A 20,265-nucleotide genomic window follows, 5' to 3' on the forward strand; every position below is an offset into this window, starting at 1 on the left:
CATCTTTCTCATCACCACATCACCTTCACTTTCATTGACCCAACTCTGGCTAAGATTGTAAACTATTCTCCATTCATAAGGGTCAGTAGAATAAGGTGTTTAAAAAAAGAAATGTCTGTATCATAATTTAAATATAAAAAGTGCACTATTATAACTATTGCCTGTGATAAAAAGAACAATTATGATTGAAGTGATGGTCAAAATAAAGAGAGATCCACCTTATTGTTATGGTTACAATAATAAACCCTAATTTCATGTGTGTGTCTATTTAGTTTCTGGGTTAAAATGGTGTCTGTTCATTTTACATGGCCGTTTTTTTTTTTGTTTTTCTTTTACCTTACAGTAATGCCTGGAAAGTTACAGCCTTACATAGTTTTACCAACAAAAAAATGGACTAAGTTCATGAAAGTTAAATCTTGACCTTGGGAACACTGATTTGGTCAACAACAAAAAACTATTTAAGGTCTAGCTTTTTGTCAAGTTTTTAATCATTATCTTATGGTTTTCCTAGGCAAAATAGAGTTAATCAGAGATTTCAACATCATTGCATAATTTTCCTCGGCCGATGGAGCTCATCTGGTGTTAAATCACTCTGATCAGAAAACTTACTCCCATAACACAACAGCTAAGGAAGCCCATGAGATGTTGTTAAAAGCTCCAGAAAAATGTAGTGACTTTAAGCTCAGACTTTTATTAATTTATGTAACAAAAATAAGCTTTTTCCATTTCACTTTGGATATAAGGTAAGCTATGGCACGGGTTTGTTGGGATTTATATACATACAGACATTCAAACAAATCGTAAATTTTTATCATCGGATGTTGACATCCGCTTCCGTACCTCTCCGCCCCTTGAACGTAACAGCTCAGGCATCAGAGAACTCACTGTCGCTGCATGATTGCGACAGTTCCAACAGTCCTTGAAGGCAGCATCAGCTCCATCCAGGCGAGCATCTGTAGTACAGTTGTTCAGTCGAGAAGAGGGCCGACACAACAGCAACAGACACCGGGCGGCTCGACGTCAGAAGTTAACAGTCGGTTTCTGCTGCTCTGGACTGTCGAAATTTCGTGAACAACAACAGGTATGCAAAGCGGCTTCTGGCAGTGTTGTAGTGCGCTGCTACGAAGACACAAACAGTCGCATCTTTCCATGAGCGTTATAAGGAGCCCTGTCTGCAGCCTTTGGTATATGTAGCTAACTAACAGTTACATAATGGGCTGGGCGCTCGGCTAGCCAGCTCTAGCAGCAGCTAGCAATAATTTTCATGCCTGCTGTAGTTATAACGTCAGCTAGCTTAGCTTTAACCTCCGTTAGTCGGCTATTCATAGTTATAGCATAATAGCTAACGTTATCGTTAATGTGGAGCTTTCATATATGCTAATAATAATACGGAGTTGGTAATTAAATACGTAAAAATGCTTAACATTGTTACTACTGCTGCCGAATCAAATTTTACTTGCGTTCACGACCAAATAGGACGTTTTTTTTTCCTTAGATGCAAGTGTTAGCAAGCTATATATTTTTTTCAGTTCCTGTCTGCTGTTATGTGTGCTGACCTGGCAGAAAGGGCTGAAATGTCAGCTTTGTTTGTTGACCGACGTTTTGGAAGTTGTTCACATAGAGTTGTGCCTTAACTGTTGTATGCTGTAGTCAGTGATGCATTGCATGGCGTTACTAATGTTTCTCTATAGAGTTTACATATTAGCTATGTCCTCCCAGGAGTCTTTGCTTGTGAAACACTGAAACCTGCACACCATCGCCCGTCCCTGCCTCATAAAACACTGACAGTCAAAAAAAGACACAGGCTCCCTGTGACTTTAAAGTTCTGTGTAGTTGAAATGTCTGGACGTAAAGGGCTGAACAGCTCTGGACAAGAATCCACTCAGTATGTTTAAGAGATTTCTGTCAGATTAGACACAGCTGATAAAAGTCTAGCAGATCTTAACGCATCATAAAGTTTGATGAGGTGATTTAACTGGTGGTGATTCTGTCAGAGATTCATACCCAGGAAACTCCAAAGCGAAGGACTGAACAGTGAGGGCCACTGAGGCATGTTTTGGGACCAACAATGACTGCCCTACCTGTAATGTCAGGCTTGTTAGAGATTAGCATTACCCTAACAAGGAGCCCTTCATTTTGTAAGTAAAATTTGGAAATCGAATCTATAACAGTGTGTGACTAGCGAAGAGAGTCAATTCTCGTACTATGATCGCAAGTTGATAAAAAGTAGGTACGAGCTGGAGGCTGGCTCTGACTGAGCCTTGAGCACACAGATTTAAAGTTGTGACAAGATTAAAATCTTTGTCTTTTCAAGGTCTGCAAATGATTGAAAAGTAAGATAATTTAAGATTAGTTCTTCAACTGGAGAATTTGTGCAACCACCATAAATCATGCCCAAATGATGGTCATCTTACTCAATTATGGCAGAGAAGTTTACATGATTTCATTCAAAAAGAGCCAGTGGGATGCTGGGTAACCTGGATAACACCAGGGAGGAAATTCCAACATCCAACTCTTAATGACAAGTCTGTAGATAATGTAAATGGCTTAAATGATATCTGATTTTACACCCAAATCTGCTATATTTGATAGTGATAGCAGCTTTTTTGTGTTTTTGGTGTATTCAAAAGTGAAAATAACATGTAAGATTCACTACTTCAGAGGTGAAATTCCAAAATGTTTTGCGTCTTGAATTGTATGATTGCTTCTACAATGTGAGGATGATAACAGTAACCTGATATAAATTTTTCTCCAGTTGCCATAATTGAGCATAGTACCATAAGGCATAGTTTTATTTTGCATCTTAAAAGATTTGTCAAGACAAGTTATGATAAGGCAGAGCTTACTGAAACACAGTGATTATATCTGTTGCTGTGTGTGAAGTTCCAGTAACTCTTTGTTATTTACCAAACCAGTACTTTCAAGTTAGTCTTTACTGGAACTGTCTTGTCCTGGAGGGTAAAATGGCAATCACAATCACAATAACAATAACAATATAACAAGCTCCCTTGAACAAAACACTATTTCCATTCATTCTGTATTTTATTACAGGGATTAAAATAAAAAAAACTGAAGTGATGATAAATTAGTAGGTAGCCTTAGGTGTTAACCTTTTACCTAGCTTACACAGACATTAGTGGTCCTCAGTGCCTCTGTCCTCACATCCTGCTCTGAACCCACTGACGACTGCTAATCTGCTTGCTTTCTTGGAAGTTTTCCAAAGATCAAAATGCACAATTGTTAAGTTGTTGTTTAGTCTCTCTATCAAGCAAGTAAAACAAAAATCATGCAGCAGTGTGTCAGTTCAGTTTAAATGTTGTACTCCTTTTAACTGTGATATTTTTATACAGACAATGCTATTTATAATCCATTCCCATTCTGAAATACTTTATGAAATTAAACTATAATAGCTTAATCAAAAATATAATTGTTAAGCTATATCACTGTCGGGCAGTGTTTTTTGTTTTTGTTTTTTTTAAATAACAGCCAAAAAGACATTAGCTCTAAGTGAATTAGTTGCAGAGATGCTAAGAATTACTACACTCGTAAATAGCTGCACATCAAGCTCTCTAAACATTTTTTCCTGTAAAGTGATATTGTTAATAAAATTTTGTGGTGCCTTCAGTGTGGATGCAGTCAGCCCTGAACTGAGCAGGTGTGTTGTGTCTGTGTTGGCACTGAAAGAAAGGGGCTGAAAGTCACTGCTGTTAGTCCTTGGCACAGGCTTGACTGTATCTGCCAGAGCTAACCTAAAGAGCAGAACCTTAATGGGACGTGGGGACAGTGACGGAATTGTGTGTGCGCCTGTGCGTGTGTGTGCACATGTTTTGCTTTTTAAAACACACACAACAAGAGCAGACGTGGCCTCCACAGGGTTGCAGTCCAGTGTCACAGTGACCACAGTGACTAAACCCCAGGGCATTATCCATAGCCTATTTGTGGAGGAAAATCAATTCCATTTGTGAAGAGAAGCAGTTATTGCCTTAAACAAAAAATACCCAGTGACATCAGCAGCCTTCAGCAGTCAGCGCTTTTGCATCAAACTGTATCAATTTCAAGCTGACTTTGCTTTTGAAAGGACTCATAAATAATATGTCTCTTTTGAGCGTCTCAAAAAATGCTCATGCATAAGATGGATGTGTTTTGCTAGGCATACACACAAACACACATTTTGCAATTCATCATCAGTTTGATGAATCATCTGTATCCCTTCACAGCATTCGCTACCACCTTCAGGGCTCAGTTTGCCATCAGCTGCTGCAGTGCCGTTGCATATATGAATTGTGATCACAATTCACAAAGCATAAGGGATTTGCTGTTGGCCGTTTACATTGTTCTTTTTGTTTATTTTTCTTGTTGACAGCTTGCATACAGTCTTCAGTGTCCTGTTATTAAGAGGGTCATTTCATGATATAAAAAGCAGCTGCTGAGATGTTCTTACCCATGTGTTCTTTGTCATAATCATTGTTAACACCCCATTTACACCTGGTATTAAATGGCATCTGTATCCAGATAATAGACACACTGATCCTGCCTTTTTGTTTACACCTGGTATTTTTAATGCATTCACATTGTCCTCATTGAGATTTAATATCTGTCATCTAGAGGAAAACCTGCAGGTGGGTAACGAGAACATTCAAAAATCACAGAGGTTTGTGAATTGTTGAGTTTGGGGAAACTTGATAAACTTTGTAAAGTGCTGTCTACAAAAAAATCTTAATTGTTTGTGCCCTCTTGTTAATTTGGCAAATGTAATACATTAAGTTGCTCCTTTCTTTGTATACACATAGTGTGAGTTTGTCCCGTTGTGTTGCAGTAGTTGCATGAAGACGACTCTGTGACTAGATAAATTACATGCCTTAACAACACATCAGCTGCACAATTAACTGGATAACATGTCCAGGTGCAGATCACATTTTAATACCATGTGTGTAAGTGGGGTGTAAATGTCACAGTTGAGGTCCAGTCAGATGCGTTGTGTTTTGTTTCTGACCACAAACTCCAAGAGCAGACAGGACCTTCTCTACAGCATAACAGGACCGAGTGATCTTGGTGTCAAATTAATACCTTTACTTGAGCAGTCAAGAAAAGAATTATCTTAGTTGTCCTACAGATTTCATTTGTTTTTATATTAATATTATGCTTAAGGAGGACACAAGGTCTTTTACAGTCATGTTAGACCTGAAAGGCAGTTTGACTGTCTGCTAACCCTGTATGTTTATATTGCAAATAATGTGGACCAGGCATCTTGGCTAGGCTGTTTTCAAATATTAGTTACTTAAAAATGCATGTACACTTGAGGACACACATTCCTTCTTGCCTTTTGGTTGTTGGCTGACTATTGAAAATTACATTTTCTTTTTCATCTCTTCTTTTTCCTTTGCCCCCCCTCTGTCCCTTTCATCGTGGACAGTAATCATGGCGGAGGCCCACCAGGCGGTGGCCTTTCAGTTCACCGTCACACCGGAGGGCATCGATCTGCAGCTGTCCCACCAGGCCCTCACTGAGATCTACCTCTCTGGTGTGCGCTCCTGGAAGAAGCGTATCATCAGACTCAAGGTATTTCCACTCCATGCTTCACACCTGTTATCTGTTTTGTGTGTTCATGAGTTGCCTGTGTCTGTGTCCTTGCTGTTACTGCTTTTTCTCCTCTCTGCATGTCAGCACTTGCTTCTGTGTCAGAGTTACATGTTGATGAATCTTCCAAGTATTCTGTTCTATTGGTCTGTCCATATAATGAATTTAGTGTTTTTCAAACATTTCTGCTCATTCAGCTCAATTTGCAGGTTCGTACCTTGCAAAATTAAACAGAACAAACTTGAACTGGGAGCAATATTAAGTCATTTACGCTTTCACCTCAATCACTGAAAAACTGACACGGGCTGAATGCAACAGTTGAAATATTTAGTTGCTGTCTTAAACTGTGGCCTTTTAGTTGCTGTCTTTTTGTATAACCCTGTATAGAGGGCATTCGTCAAGCTTGGTTTCAGTGAGCTTTTTCCTATGGTAATGTGTGGACTTGATCAATTAATAATGCATGCCACACGTTAGGACACACTATTTCTGTGTGGGTATACTCATGTCTTTGTTTGATTCTCACTTCCATTGTTCGTTTATTTAGAAGCAATGCGATTCAGAATTTAAGTGATGTTTGACGTGTAAGCATTTCATACCAAGTTGGACCTGCACCTGCTGCAAAAGCCTTAAATTGTCAGTAATTTGTTGCATAAATCAGGTTAATAACGGACACAGCCAAATGCAGTGAAGACGGTCAGAATTTAGCATTTACATGACATGTATTGCTGTAATTTGATCATAACTGAATTACCGGTGTGCATGTCAGTGTAGTAGTTGTAAACAGGAAGAATGGGATTTAAAATCAATTTCTCTTCTCTCACATTAACAGAACAGTGTGATAACAGGGGTATATCCTGCTAGTCCTTCCTCCTGGCTTTTTGTGGTCATAGCAATCCTGGCTACTATGTACACTCGCTCCGACCCCTCCATGGGACTGATAGCCAAGATACAGGAGCACCTGCCAGTCAGGTAACACGTCTTGTGACTCCATGAAATGGTTAAAGTTAATGGTTAATCTTCTGATTCACCAGACACCCCTGCAGACACGAAATGTTCCCTTTCCTTGATGGTACACTGTGTCACAGAGAGATGGGTGTGCAGTATGTCTAGATGTATCGTGTGGTTTCAATAAGCCTTGCCCCTTCCCATTCTTCCTTTTTAAAAGTCCTCTATAATATCTTTTTTATGTTTCTTTTTTTGTCTCATCTTTACAGTCATCTTCCCTCTTGTTGTTTTCTCTTTCCAACTGTTCTCTTTATCTAAACCTGATTTTGCATTTACTTCAAAATGAAGGGATATTACCCACAGCCCTAACTGGGAAATCATAGAAATGGGACAAATTCATTTGAGATTTCCTAGCCTGATATTACCATTGTGAAACAGCTAGCTCTTGTATTTTAGTTTTAACAATATTTGTTGTTACCCCTTCCATCCATCCTGGTTTGTGGTTTCTTTGCTCCTGGCATTGTTCATCTTTATGCTGTTATTTGTTTTGCTCACTGTTCCTTTTTTTTTTCCTCTTTCCGCTTTATCCATCTGTCCATGTTGTCCCACCATTCCCAGCCAGTCGATGAGTACCCAGTGCCAGGCGCTGGTGTCAGCCGTGCTCTTCAGCACCATGCTATGGCTCTTGCTCATCTTCACCATGCGCCTGTGCCTCAAGCAGCTCCTCTCCTACCACCGCTGGATGTTCGAGCAGCACGGCAAGATGTCCAACACCACCAAAGTCTGGGTGGTCAGTGTTGTTTTGCACTTGTTACTGTAAACTAACCTTACCTTTCACTGTCCACCAGTTCTGTGATCCTGAGGTGTCACTGAACTTGTCAGTTTCATCAACATAAATAAGGCATTTAATAAATTTTGAATTTTGGACTTTACACTGCCCAGAGGTTATTTGAAATTGGATCACATGCTTCAAAATCTTCACGTTATATACTCCAAGAAAACTCTGTTTACTGTATTTTCACAATAAATGATCCTTTTGTTCACAAAGGAGTATCTACTGCAAGGAGTGTTTCTTAAAATCACCTCACTGTGTTTTTACATCTGATTTTTCTGATGTATGATATTTTGCAAAGCTACTTGAAGAAAAAAGAAAGCCAAAAATTACTGATTAGCCTGAGGTATGTCCTCGCTTTAGTATTTTGAGTGTGTTTGTTTTCTGAACGTGTGTGTTTCTGCGCCAGGCGCTGGTGCGGATCTTTTCTGGCAGAAAGCCTCTGCTCTACAGCTACCAGGGTTCGTTGCCAAACCTGCCTTTGCCTGCCATCAAGGACACAGTCAAGAGGGTGAGACATGAAATGAACTAGAGGAAATGATAACATGCTGATTACTGACCACGGAACAGATGGATCACTTTCTCACATTCATCATTTTCTGCGTCTGTTGCACCAAATTTCCTTTGTTATTGTCTGATTTTTTTGTTTTTTTTAAATCTTGCTGCAAGTTGAGAAATGCTGAAAAATGCAACCCTTCTAAATTGAGATTCAGTATATTTGACAGATGACAGGAGGAATTGAAAAGAGATTTGGTGTTATATCAGCAAAATTAAATGATGTTGTAGTCGTGGAAAACAACTGGGGGTGTTATTTTATGTTAATAAACTGATTTGTGAATCTTCATGTTTCTGTATGTAGCAGACCATGTCCGCTTTATTTGTGCTGAATGATGCTCATCACTATTCAGCTGAATTTTTTTTCCACATCTCTTTTGTTTAGTACTTGGAATCTGTGCGTCCACTGATGGATGACACGGAGTATGAACGCATGACCAAGCTGGCAGCAGAGTTCGAGAGCAGTGTCGGTAATCGCCTGCAGTGGTACCTCAAGCTCAAAGCTCTCTGGGCCGCTAACTACGTAAGTGGTCGACCACAATGCTCTGGTTCAGTGTGGCTCCTTCTAATGTCACTTAAGTGTGCAAAGCAAAGCAGGCCAAAAGAAATGCAAAATCCCATTAACAATGTATATCTTTGTGAGGTTCTGTGCTTTGAATTATTTATCATGTCTGAGTGTGTGAGGGATGTAACTGCCAGTGTGCTGCAATATTAGCATTCTCACAAGCATTTGTGTGTTTTATTTCTTCAGGTTAGCGACTGGTGGGAGGAATATGTCTATCTACGTGGACGCAGCCCAATAATGGTCAACAGTAACTATTATGGCATGGTATAAAAATCTTTATACATTTTTGTGTAGCATTGTGTGGTCCTGATCAAGCATTCATTCTGTGAATCATGTGTGGGTGTTGGATGAATATGCAGTACCAGTCAAAAGTTTGGACTAACCTTTTCATCCAGTGTTTTTTCTTTATTTTGTCACTTTCTACATCGTAGATACTGAAGACATCCGAATCATGAAATTACACATATGGAAGTTGGGTTTTGGTTGGGTGATTGTGGAGGCCAGGTCATCTGACTCCATCACTCTCGTCTTCAGTTAAATAGCCCTCACATAGCCTTGAGATGAGTTTTGGTTCATTGTCCTGTTGAAAACCAAATGATGGTCCCACTAAGCAGAAACCAGGTGGGATGACATTTCGCTGCAGAAAGCTGTGGTAGCATGCTGGATAAATGTGCCTTGAATTTTGAATAAATTGCAAGTAGTGTCACCACCAAAGCATCCCTTCACCTTCTCTGCGTCTAAAGACACAGTGGTTAGAACCATAAATCTCAGGACTCATGAGACCAGTCATAGATTTTGACTGGTCAAATGTTCATTCCTTGTGTTTCTTGGCTCAAGCAGTTCTCTTCTTCTCGTTGGTCTTCCTCAGTCGTGGTTTCTGTGCAGCAGTTTGACCATAAAGGCCAGATTCACACAGTCTCCTCCGAACAGTTGATGTTGAGATGTGTCTGCATGTGTAATGTGAGGTGTTGTTAACTGATGATTTCTGAGGCTGGTAACTGTAATGATGTTACCTTCATGCCTGAAAACGGCTTAAATGTAACTCTTCATTTAGCATGCAAATATTTCTGATTATGCTAATAGTCCCTGCCTCTATCTCCCCGCAACACTCCGCCGCTCGCCTGCAGCTCGAGCACACCTGCTCACCTCCGACTCTGCTCATCAAACACACAAACCTCTGGCTGTTTTCTGTTTTGATTGCTGCTGTACGCTACACAGTGGCAAGTAAATCAGCCATAAATGTTTGAACCACAAACTGATTCCAAAGAAGAAGAAGAGTGAATTGTGTGAATTTTATGTAGCACTCTCTACAATGTTAGAAAGGTAACGATAATAGATAGCATGAAACTTCAGCTTGCTACGTTATCGTGATATGGAAAGCTCCACCCTGCATTGGAACGTGTCTTTAGGTATTATTAAACAATGTAGAAAATTATAAAGAAAGTGAGAAGCTGTGTCCAAACTTTTGACTGGTACTGTAAGTATGTGTTCTCTAGTTTTTACCTTTTCGTAATCCACATCTACAGTAAGCCATTTTAGGTATGGCTCCTGAAACAGCAACTATTTCCTCAAGTGTGTTACATAAACTTTGTTTTTTGATCAATAGAACCATGGCTATAGTAATTTAGAGAACTCAGACTATCCAAGAAGGCCTTGGATCTTGATTGTGTAATCCCAGACATACTTACGGTTCACTTTGATTGGATGCTGATCACTCATGCTTCACGTTTCTCCTGACTTCTTGTCTCTGTCTCTCCCCAGGACTTCTTGTATGTGACACCCACACCCATCCAGGCAGCCAGAGCAGGCAACAGCATCTATGCATTCTTCCTATACCGCCGCAAACTCAACAGAGAAGAGATTAAACCTGTGAGTTTAACCACCACTCGACCCCAGCTGCTCCAGACACACGGAGGCGTTCGTTATTCATGTCTCTTTGCTATGGCAACGGAAGACTTGTTAAACAAATGTCTCAAATTTTGAGACGTTGGGGTGTTTCTTTGTGGAACATTCGAAATAGTGTATTCTGGTAAATAATTACAGTGGAAACTTATGAAACCCTCAGGAGGTGTTTTGATTGTGTTTTCACTGTGTGAGTAGCATCCATCAGTGTTTGTGTGTCTTGACTGTTTATGGTACATAGCATGTACATCTCCATTCATTTATTCAGTTTTCATGTTTATGTGAAGACATTTCCCTCTTGTTCTTATACCATGCTCATCTCTCACCCCTTCCTTTTGTACTCTTTCGCTTGCTCGATTTCTCTTTATTTACCTCCCTCGTTTTCCTCTTCAAAAAAAAAAAAAACCCTCTCCCTCCTTTTGCTTGACTGTTCTTCTCCTTATGCCTTCGCCTTCGCCTTCTCCTCCTTCCCAGAGTCGTATACCAGGCACTGTCATTCCTCTGTGTGCAGCTCAGTGTGAGAGGATGTTCAACACCACACGCACTCCTGGAGAGGAGACTGGTAAAGAGACAAGACATGTACACACACCACGGCAGCGTGGTGTTTCACACAGTGCTCATATACGAATACATGATACTGTCAGACCATGAGCAGTTAGCTTCAACCATTAACCCTGCACCAGTGTCTGACTTCATTGTGAGCAGTGCAAACACACCACTGCTTCAGAGATGATGAGGCATACTGAAGGTGTCTGTACCCTCTGGAGTTTAAGTGTGGGCTAGAAAACTGTGTGAAAGACTGTGTGTGTGTGTGTGTGTATGTGTGCGAGAGTGTGTATGGTCTCAAGAAGCAAGGCGTTGTGATTCACTGAGTCATAATACGTCTGCTGTACAGCCCATCCTGCCATCTCTCATCTGTCTCCTCTTCCCTTCTGGTCTCATCTCAGGTCTGTCTGGGTTTTCTAGAAAGGGTCCGCCTCTAACTAATGTCTATTTTCTTCTGCCCACACGTTTTGGTCTCTCATCTTTTTTTTCTTTCTCTTCCCTGGTTCTCTTTCTGTTTCATCCCAACACTCTCCTTTTATTTATTTATTTTCGTCCTTTTTGTTTCCTGTCTTTCTCCCTTACATTTTTTTGGCCCGTCTTTCTTTATCCTGCTCAGTGGTTGTTGAGGTCTGCAGTTCCTTGCTGTTCCTATCAATTTGAGCGGATGTTTGACACGTGTCGAATCCCGGGAACACTAACAGGTAGTATTTATATTTCTACACAAATGGCCTGATCGTAGTTTTAGATCTCTAAATGTCAAACCAGCATAGTGACAACAGAAACGTGCTTATAATTTTTTTCATCTGTGTAGCTAACAGTGAAGATTACATGCCTGCCTCATATATTGTAAATTTTCTTTGTCCATCATGTTAGTGACCCAACATATCAATAGGCACCCTGTCAGTGATTTCATGAGAGACCAGGAGGAAAAGAGACACAAACTGAATCCTTGCTTTCAGTATTGCAGCACAGATTTTTTTTCAGGCATGCCTCCTACAGTATATCTTCATTCCTATCTTCACCTTTATTAAAGGCAGAATGAGTAGGATTTGCTGGCTTGTAAACACAGCATTTCAATTTGGTCCCTCGTCCCTGGTTCAACAGCTCCTCTTAGATGCCTGCAGATACAGACACCACCACACAAATCTTATGGGTCATATGTGATTGTATGAATCTGTACATCGGTTTTAGGAAAATCCTGCTCCTTCTGCAGTAAGACACCCGTTTAGTAAGTCACCCTGGTCGCACAAGGTAGGCCAGGTCAAACTAAAAAAATCTATTGGAGTTGAATTGTGAAGTCGACGATGTGTCGCTGTACATCTGAATTCCTGAAAGTGAAGTGTGCTTCAGCGTTTGCATATGGATCAGAGCTTAATCATTTGTGATGTTTGTAAGATGATTTGTAGACCCTGTCCACATGCATCCTTTTCATACTGACAGCGGATGCTGAGTTGTTGAACAGAAAGTATAAATAAAAAATATTTAAATATTTCAGGCATCTTCATGTGAGCTTGAAATATTTTTTTTTACCTTTATCCAGTGGACGATGGAAGGAAGGTTCCTGTTTTGTAAGACTTTTTTTAATATTCAAACATATTTACCTGCTGCCCAGTGCAAGCGTGGTCTTCTGTTTGTGGCCATTGAGTAACGAGTCTCTGGAGCAAGTTGGGGGTACATGAGTAAAGAACCCCCCTAATTGTATTTGTTGTTGCTGGTTCAGTGATTTGGGCACTCAAGCGGACAGCCTACTCACAAAATATTACATGCAACAGTAGAGACAGAGTTGTCAAGTTTTAAAACTTAAGAATAGTTGAAAAATATATTGTGGATTTCAACTTTTAGGTACATTTCTATTATGTAATTTGCTACGGATTAAAATACGTGTATCCTAAGCACCAGGCAAACATGATGACACACACACGTATACCTGTGACTCAACTAACTAAATATTTATACTCCCCTCTATTTCTCTCTGTCTTTTATGTGCAAAGACTCGGTGCAACACTGGCAGGACAGTGACTACGTAGCGGTATACCACAGGGGTCGCTACTTTCGTCTTAAGGTGTACCAGGCAGGCAGACTGCTGTGCCCCCGGGAGATTGAATTCCAGATTCAGAGGATCCTTGACGACACTTCACCTCCTTCCAAAGGAGAGGCCAAACTGGGGGCCCTGACAGCTGGAGACAGGTAATTTTGACAAGCCACCTGTGCTTAAATCCCATGGACCATGGGGCATCCTGAACATAATGTCATCATTTTCCCCTGAAATGTTTCCCAGAATTCCATGGGCTAGAGCCAGGATGAAGTATTTCAGCAGTGGGGTCAATAAACGCTCTCTGGACTGCATTGAGAAAGCCGCCTTCTTTGTGACCCTGGATGATGACGAACAGGGCATGATGGGAGACGACCCGGCAGCCAGTTTAGATTGCTACGCCAAATCCTTGTTGCATGGGAAATGTTACGACAGGTAATTTTACACAAAAGTCTTTGCTGTCTTGTGATTATATAATCAGGTAACTAGTTTTTAATGTTGTTTCTTTGTAAGTTTTCTTCAGTCATTATCTTGGTTGTCATGCAGGTGGTTTGACAAGTCTTTCTCAGTCGTTTACTTCAAGAATGGAAAAAATGGCATAAATGCAGAGCACTCGTGGGCCGATGCACCAGTGTTATCACACTTATGGGAGGTAAGGAACATGAAAGAAAAGTAGGTTGGGCTTTGTGTCGTCTGGCCCTGAGAAGAACCCATTACTTATAATTGGTATGTGTTTCTAGTACACCTTGGCCACCGACTGTTTCCAGCTCGGGTATAATGTGGAGGGTCACTGCAAAGGAGAAGTGGATTCATCACTACCACGGCCACAGAAGCTCAACTGGGAAATCCCACCAGAGGTTATTTATCCATTCACACATTTCCCTTAATTACTTCACATCTTTAACTAATCACCGTCATATCATAATCCATATTATCTATACCTTTCTGAAATATGCTTATTCGTTTTTTCGTCAAGAGTTAGATGAGTAGATGGGTGGTTAGCCTAGCTTAGCATAAAGCCTGAAAGCAGGAGGAACCAAGTGGCTTGGCTCTGTTCTAAGGTCAAGAAGATTATTTGATTATTCCATACACAAACCCAAATGTAAAAACAAATAGTTGTGGTTTCACAGTGCTGGACTAACTTCTCAGGGCCTGTAGTACAAATCGAGTTCAACATATCCAGGATGTCTTTGTTATCTGTCTTTACTAAGCCTAACAATCGAGCTGTGAGCATGTTCACATAAAGGGGTGGTGTTTGCAGGATAATTCAAAGCAGTAAGTAGGCTTTATTTTCTCTGTGTAGGACTAGAATCTACTAGAATTTTTTGCTCCAAGTTTGCTGAAACCTGGAGGTATAACGACAGCCTACATTTCCCATCATGCTGTGTGGGACTAAGCAGTTTGTTAAGTTTGCTTTTTTTATATTCCAAAATACAAATATTCCTTTTTAACCTTAGTTTGTGTGCACTAGCGTTTCTAATTTGTGTGTTCAGCACATGGTGGTTTATGTTGATTCATTTTTGTGCTGGTTGATTTTAACCATTAGTGAAATGGCCGTTGCGTTTCTTGACCTCAAAATATTTTTAACAATAGTGGCTCTGATTCTTGTCCCTATCACTGTTTGGCAGAGGCTCCTGGAGTCTCCACTTGTTGCCTGGCAACCTCAAAATGACAGCAATCCAGCTAAGCTACTGTAGCTTCATATTTGGTGTACAAACATGAGGGTGGTATCAATCAGTAATGCTCAGCAAGAAAGACGAACGCAAATAAGCACATTTGTCAACCTTTTGTGAAACTGTTTATTTAATCTTTGAGTTGTAAACACACTGCCATCCATTGTACTTGGATTATTTTAATGCCCATTGTGAAAATGACCACATGGATTGAAAAGGCTGAAGATGTTAAGTGTTTGGATGTGTCTGTCTCAGTGTGAGGAGCAGATCTCCCAGTCTCTCGCAGTCGCCCAGGCCCTGGCTGACGATGTGGACTTCCACGTTTTTGCCTTCCGAGACTTTGGCAAAGGAAAAGTGAAGAAGTGTCGAGTCAGTCCAGATGCCTTCATTCAGATGGCTCTTCAGTTGGCCTACTACAGGGTGAGCCTCCCTCTGAGGTAGAACATACGCGTGTATACATAAATACATATATACGGCAACATGATCAACACAAAGGCCTTCCGTCTGTTGTTTTGGCTCTGTACTCCGTACACGTGACCGTTCAACAGAAAGAAAATCTGACTACATTACATTTGGACATTTGGACATTGAATTTAGGACAATCAGTATGATGTGTTGCATGTGAGTTTTGTCTTTGCGTTCCAGGACCGGAGGACGTTTTGTTTGACATACGAGTCCTCCATGACCCGTCTGTTCAGGGAGGGCAGGACCGAGACTGTTCGCTCCTGTACCAATGAGAGCAGTGCCTTCATCCGAGCGCTGGAGGGTGGAGAGGTGAGGTCATGGAAACTGCCTCTTGATTTATTATTTTAATATAATTTGAGTTTGAGGACATTTTTAGCGGAGCATATTGTATCGTAATTAAAACAAGGATCATTAAAGACCCTCTGATGAAAATAAATCCACACTCAAAATGATTATGTCTAACTGCTATTTTCCTCACATAAATTATTCAGTGGCTATTTTTAATGTGTGCTATGCCAAGCAATCATGCCACTCATGCCATTCTCCATCAGGCAGCAGATGTGTGCAGGCGTTTGTTCCGCACAGCGACAGAAAAGCACCAGCATCTATACTGCATGGCCATGACTGGAGCTGGCATCGACAGACACCTCTTTTGCCTCTATGTGGTGTCCAAATACCTCGGACTGGAGTCTCCTTTCTTGAAAGAGGTTTATTTCTTTCCTCTGTCTCTATTTTTATCAAACTGTCCTTTTCAGTCTGAGTGTTTACCTTGTCAATAGAGCCTTTCAGCAAACTGATGCTACGTGTGGGTATTTCAGGTCTTGTCTGAGCCTTGGCGGCTGTCCACCAGTCAGACTCCAATCCAGCAGATGGAGCTGTTCGACATGGTCAACCACCCAGAATACGTCTCCTGTGGAGGGGGCTTTGGACCGGTGAGTGCTGCCCCTCTGTGCTTCAGTCACCTAAACAGTCAGAAGACTACACATTTAAACAGAAATAAATGCTATTTTTTTATTGTAGCTTGTAATTATACTAGTTTTGTTTATGTAATCACACTTTATACCATACAGTGAGAAATAACTGCACCACACCATGATTTATTTTTATTTATTTTTTTGCAGTCTTGACCGTGCAAAAGTATATAAGCAAATATTTGTTTTGACATATTTCTTGCACATACTCCACCGGTTCCTCTTCCATATTCATATGCATTAAGCAGCCACAAGCATAAATATTGTCTGGATCTCTTTCAGGTGGCTGATGACGGTTATGGAGTGGCCTACAGCATTCTGGGAGAGAACGTCATTAACTTCCACATCTCATGCAAGCGCTCATGTCCAGACACTGTGAGTTTAATGAAAGTAGTCATTTTATGCTGCATGAGAAAAGTGAACAAAATAAACTCATCAATTTTGGGCAGGAAGTGCTGTGCCAGGACTGCATTACATCTTTTTAAATTGCTTCTCTTTAGAAAAAGTAGACTAGATGTGTGTATATCCAGTTATCAAGATGTATGCATGTCCTTTACAGTATGACATTTATTATGTCTGCCGGTGTGTCTAAGGAAAAAGGTAGTATCACTGAGGTGTTAAACTGAGCATTACAGCCAGAATGATATTGGATTTCTGAAGCAGATAGTGATTTAAGACAATCTAAAAACAATAACAACACATTTATGTTTTGAGCACATTTTCTCTTTCTCTTTTTAACCTGAGGGTGTGAAGTAAGTTTATGAAATGCAATTTTTTTTTTTTTTTCCCCACTGAGACTCATATATATCCTCATTCTTTATTCCACGTTTCCTTTCCAGGATGCCCATGAGTTTGGCGCTCAGATCAGAAAAGCCCTGCACGACCTGATACAGCTGCTGAGCCCCAACCAAAAAGAGCCCAACAAAACAGAAAAGAGTCGGCCAGAGGTCAAGAAAGACCTGTAGGCGGCTACTCAGGGGAAAAGGATGCAGAAGGGAAGGTGTGCACGCATAAATGTCACACCATGACATGGGGAAAGACAGGGTTTTTTCCCTTCACGCATTGGGAGAATTTTATAGCCAGCTAGATGATATTCAAGAGACAGCTCCATGGGGAAACTGATATAATGGAGGTGATGTTTTTACTGATTTGCATCTGTATTTTGTCTATGTATATTAGTTTTGTGCCAGGTGGGTGAAAAGGAAAAAGGTCCTTAGGATAACTAATCAAGAATTGTGATTCAAGTGCTGTATGGTTTGTTGGTTTAGATTAGTTTTAACAGTCACACCATTGGCAAAAACATAAACATGAATCCTTAGTGAAGAAGTTCTTTCTGTGACATGGTCTGATTGTTGTCAAATCAAACCACAAGTATGAACTGCACCGCTCGAAGTTAGGTTAGAAATTCCGAACGCTTATTGCAGGAAGTCATTTGATATAAATTCAAGGGCAGTATATTTTGACACCACTAAGTATGCCACACTTTTTGTGCCACTAATTATCTGTTGATGAATTTGTTTGTGTGATGCATCCTGAGTCTCGGAGCATTAGCGTGGAGAGGGACTGTTGCAGGAGTGTTGAGGCGATTCCACTTCCCACCATCTGAATGCCAAATTGCAGTAACAGTAGTGCAGTAACAGGTATTTTAAACTCTTGGAAGTCTGTGACTTCACCGTGTTTACTCATTCTGTATAAATCTGCTTTCTATAAAACCACATGATTGTAATGCTGTGCTGAGAGTGCCAGGCTGTTTATACATGCAGTGAACTGACATGGCTTTATTAAACCCAAGGTTGGCATTACTCTTCTACTGGTATTATATTCAGTGCCAACTTTTACGTTTTCAAACATATTCAAACTGTACATACAAGTAACGTAGATCCGTTTTTCTTTCAGTGCTCAGTAGGCATCTCAACCTTACCAAGCTAAAAATGTACTGTAATGAACACCAGTTATTTCACTGCCATCTATCCGTCTGTTTTGTATGTTTTAGCATTAAACAAGCACCATAACAATGCAAGCTATATTTATGAACTTCAAGTGCAGGTATTCAGTCTCAAGCAGTGCTGCAGGTCAGTTGTGGATTACACGTGGACATTTTGTAGTCAAAGCCACCTGGTTCAGAGGATGGTGTGTTACCAGTGTGGCAGATTCCTCTGTTATTCTCCATTGATTATTGCCTTGTTTTGTTTCATTTCCGATGAGTTGAGCTTGTCTCATTTTATTGCTATTGTCAGCCTTTTTTATTGCAATATTACGAGGGAACATAAAGTCATTCTTAAAGAAAAAAGGCCTCGAGCATGTTTGTTTTTGTTGCTTTAAAAGAGTGCTCCACAATCAGCATTGCACTACTGTCGGACTCATGATGGACACTTAAAAAAGGTTTAATGCAGCAGAACCAGAGAACCCTCTTTGGTTAGATACAGGCTTCGATTTATCGGGGGGGGGGGGGGCTCTGTTATCTGAACACATTTAAGGTGCCCATACAGATGTTCAGGAGTAGTTGTGATCAGCACTGCAGATTTCAGATTCCATAGTGGCAGCTTCACTTTAGGTCTCACAGGCCTCATTGACTTTCTTCTTTTTTATGGAAAATCGTCCCGTCTGGCTGGACTCTCCACTGAAGCGTGACCCCGTCATACTTTTTCTGGATCTATGGAAGCAAGACATAAACAGTTTTGACAAGCCACACCTTCATTGACACTAACAGTGTCTTTAAAAAAGCAACATTAACGTAAAATTAATTTATGATCAGCGGCCATGAAATTTTAGAGTAGACCAAAACTTACTTGGTTGAAAATGGCTTGGCTCAGAGCAGACTCACTGAATTTAAAGAATGCACTTGACTTCATTTCCATCCTTACAATCAGCCTCGTGACCTTCACTGTGTTTGAACAAAGTAATGCATCAAGTATACATGCAGTTTCTTTAGTTGGATCAAGGATATTAAGGTTGACATTTTTCGAACAATGTAGTAACTACAGTGACAGATTACTGCAAACCAAAATATAGATTTCATATCTGCAAATTTGCAAACAGGGAATTAATGCTCTTCATAGCAAAGAAGAAAACAGCATACATGCTGCTCACCGTTATAGCAGTAGAAGGGACGTGAGGAAGCACAATCTCTGTCAAACCAGCTATCATAGGAAATGTGATACACTGTACAGATTCCGTCATTATTTGGCTGAGAGCTGTGCCAGTATCTGAAGGAATTGTCACTGTGGTCCGACCACTCCCACGCATCTCTGAATAAACCGATCCACACGGAGGACGACAATGGCCCATTTTCATCAAGCACTTGCTGCAAGGCCTCATTTTCAGTCTGGTTCATCACGCTGGCCAATTCTCCATTTTTCAGTCGACAGTATGTTTGGGCTTCGATCCAAGACTTCTTTTCAAGAACAACATACATCCCACTGGACCCCTCATCTGTGAATTTTGCAACGTGTACTGTAAAGATTAAAATTGTTTGGAGAGAGTGGGGGAAAAAAAAAACACACCTACACACAGTGTTGCTAGTTTTCAAGCTTCTGAATGTGTTAAAATGTGCATTAAAGGGACATTCTAGAGATTTAAATAGCATTTTCATAACAGTGGGAGATTTACAAGAGGCAGATTTGAAATATCAAAGCAGCAGAGGCTGGGATCTCCTCACTTTTAGTTCCTAGAACGAACTAGTGAGCATCAAGAGGAGTGACATCACTCAAGCTTATTCCTGATTGGTAGAAATCTAGGCGTTCATCCTGTCTTGTCAAGTTAAAGCCGTCTTACCTACCTTCCTGGCAGACAAAGGGATATTGTGTTCCACAGGATGCACTGAGCCATTTCCCATCAGCCCTCATGGCTCCACAGTGCTGAGAGGAGCCAGGTGAACTGGCCCAGTTAGCGTACTCAACTAATCCGTGACTGGTCTGAGTTTCTCCCACAGACCACAGCCAGGACGCCACTCCGGTCTTTTTCAGACCAATCCAGATCTCTTGACTCAGGCCGCTGGCTACAGCCATGGTCTTCATCATCTTCATGTCATCGTAGCTGCCGACGGTAGCGAGGTCGACGTAGTTCTCTCTGCAGTAACTCTGGGCCTCGACCCATGTCATAGCCCTGTTGATCAGGTAATACTCTCGATGGATGCGTGACTGCAAAGTGGCAAAACCTGCAGATGGACGCCCACCAGAAGGTCACATAAAGCAGACGTTATT

At 40.8% G+C, this 20,265-nt stretch overlaps 2 protein-coding genes across 2 annotated transcripts; one reads left to right on the top strand and one right to left on the bottom strand.

The window, feature by feature from the left end:
* Window positions 1-942: 942 nt before the first annotated feature.
* Window positions 943-18,347, top strand: LOC121625392 (carnitine O-palmitoyltransferase 1, liver isoform-like). The gene is made up of 19 exons (XM_041963481.1): window positions 943-1,081; window positions 5,414-5,559; window positions 6,407-6,546; window positions 7,141-7,312; window positions 7,764-7,865; window positions 8,295-8,432; window positions 8,661-8,738; window positions 10,236-10,343; window positions 10,851-10,938; window positions 12,914-13,109; window positions 13,201-13,389; window positions 13,501-13,606; window positions 13,695-13,811; window positions 14,883-15,047; window positions 15,273-15,401; window positions 15,644-15,799; window positions 15,911-16,024; window positions 16,346-16,438; window positions 16,903-18,347. The coding sequence occupies exons 2-19, from the start codon at window positions 5,419-5,421 to the stop codon at window positions 17,026-17,028; spliced, it is 2,358 nt and encodes a 785-aa protein (XP_041819415.1). The 5' UTR covers window positions 943-1,081; window positions 5,414-5,418; the 3' UTR covers window positions 17,029-18,347.
* LOC121625393 (C-type lectin lectoxin-Enh4-like) lies at window positions 18,267-19,970 on the bottom strand. The gene is made up of 4 exons (XM_041963482.1): window positions 19,842-19,970; window positions 19,154-19,495; window positions 18,853-18,947; window positions 18,267-18,716 (listed from the first exon to the last, which is right to left on the bottom strand). Exons 1-4 carry the CDS (start codon window positions 19,906-19,908, stop codon window positions 18,630-18,632), a joined length of 591 nt encoding a protein of 196 aa, XP_041819416.1. The 5' UTR covers window positions 19,909-19,970; the 3' UTR covers window positions 18,267-18,629.
* Between the last annotated feature and the right edge of the window lie 295 nt (window positions 19,971-20,265).

Source organism: Chelmon rostratus, chromosome 21, assembly GCF_017976325.1.
Source record: "Chelmon rostratus isolate fCheRos1 chromosome 21, fCheRos1.pri, whole genome shotgun sequence".
NCBI lineage: Eukaryota > Metazoa > Chordata > Actinopteri > Chaetodontiformes > Chaetodontidae > Chelmon > Chelmon rostratus.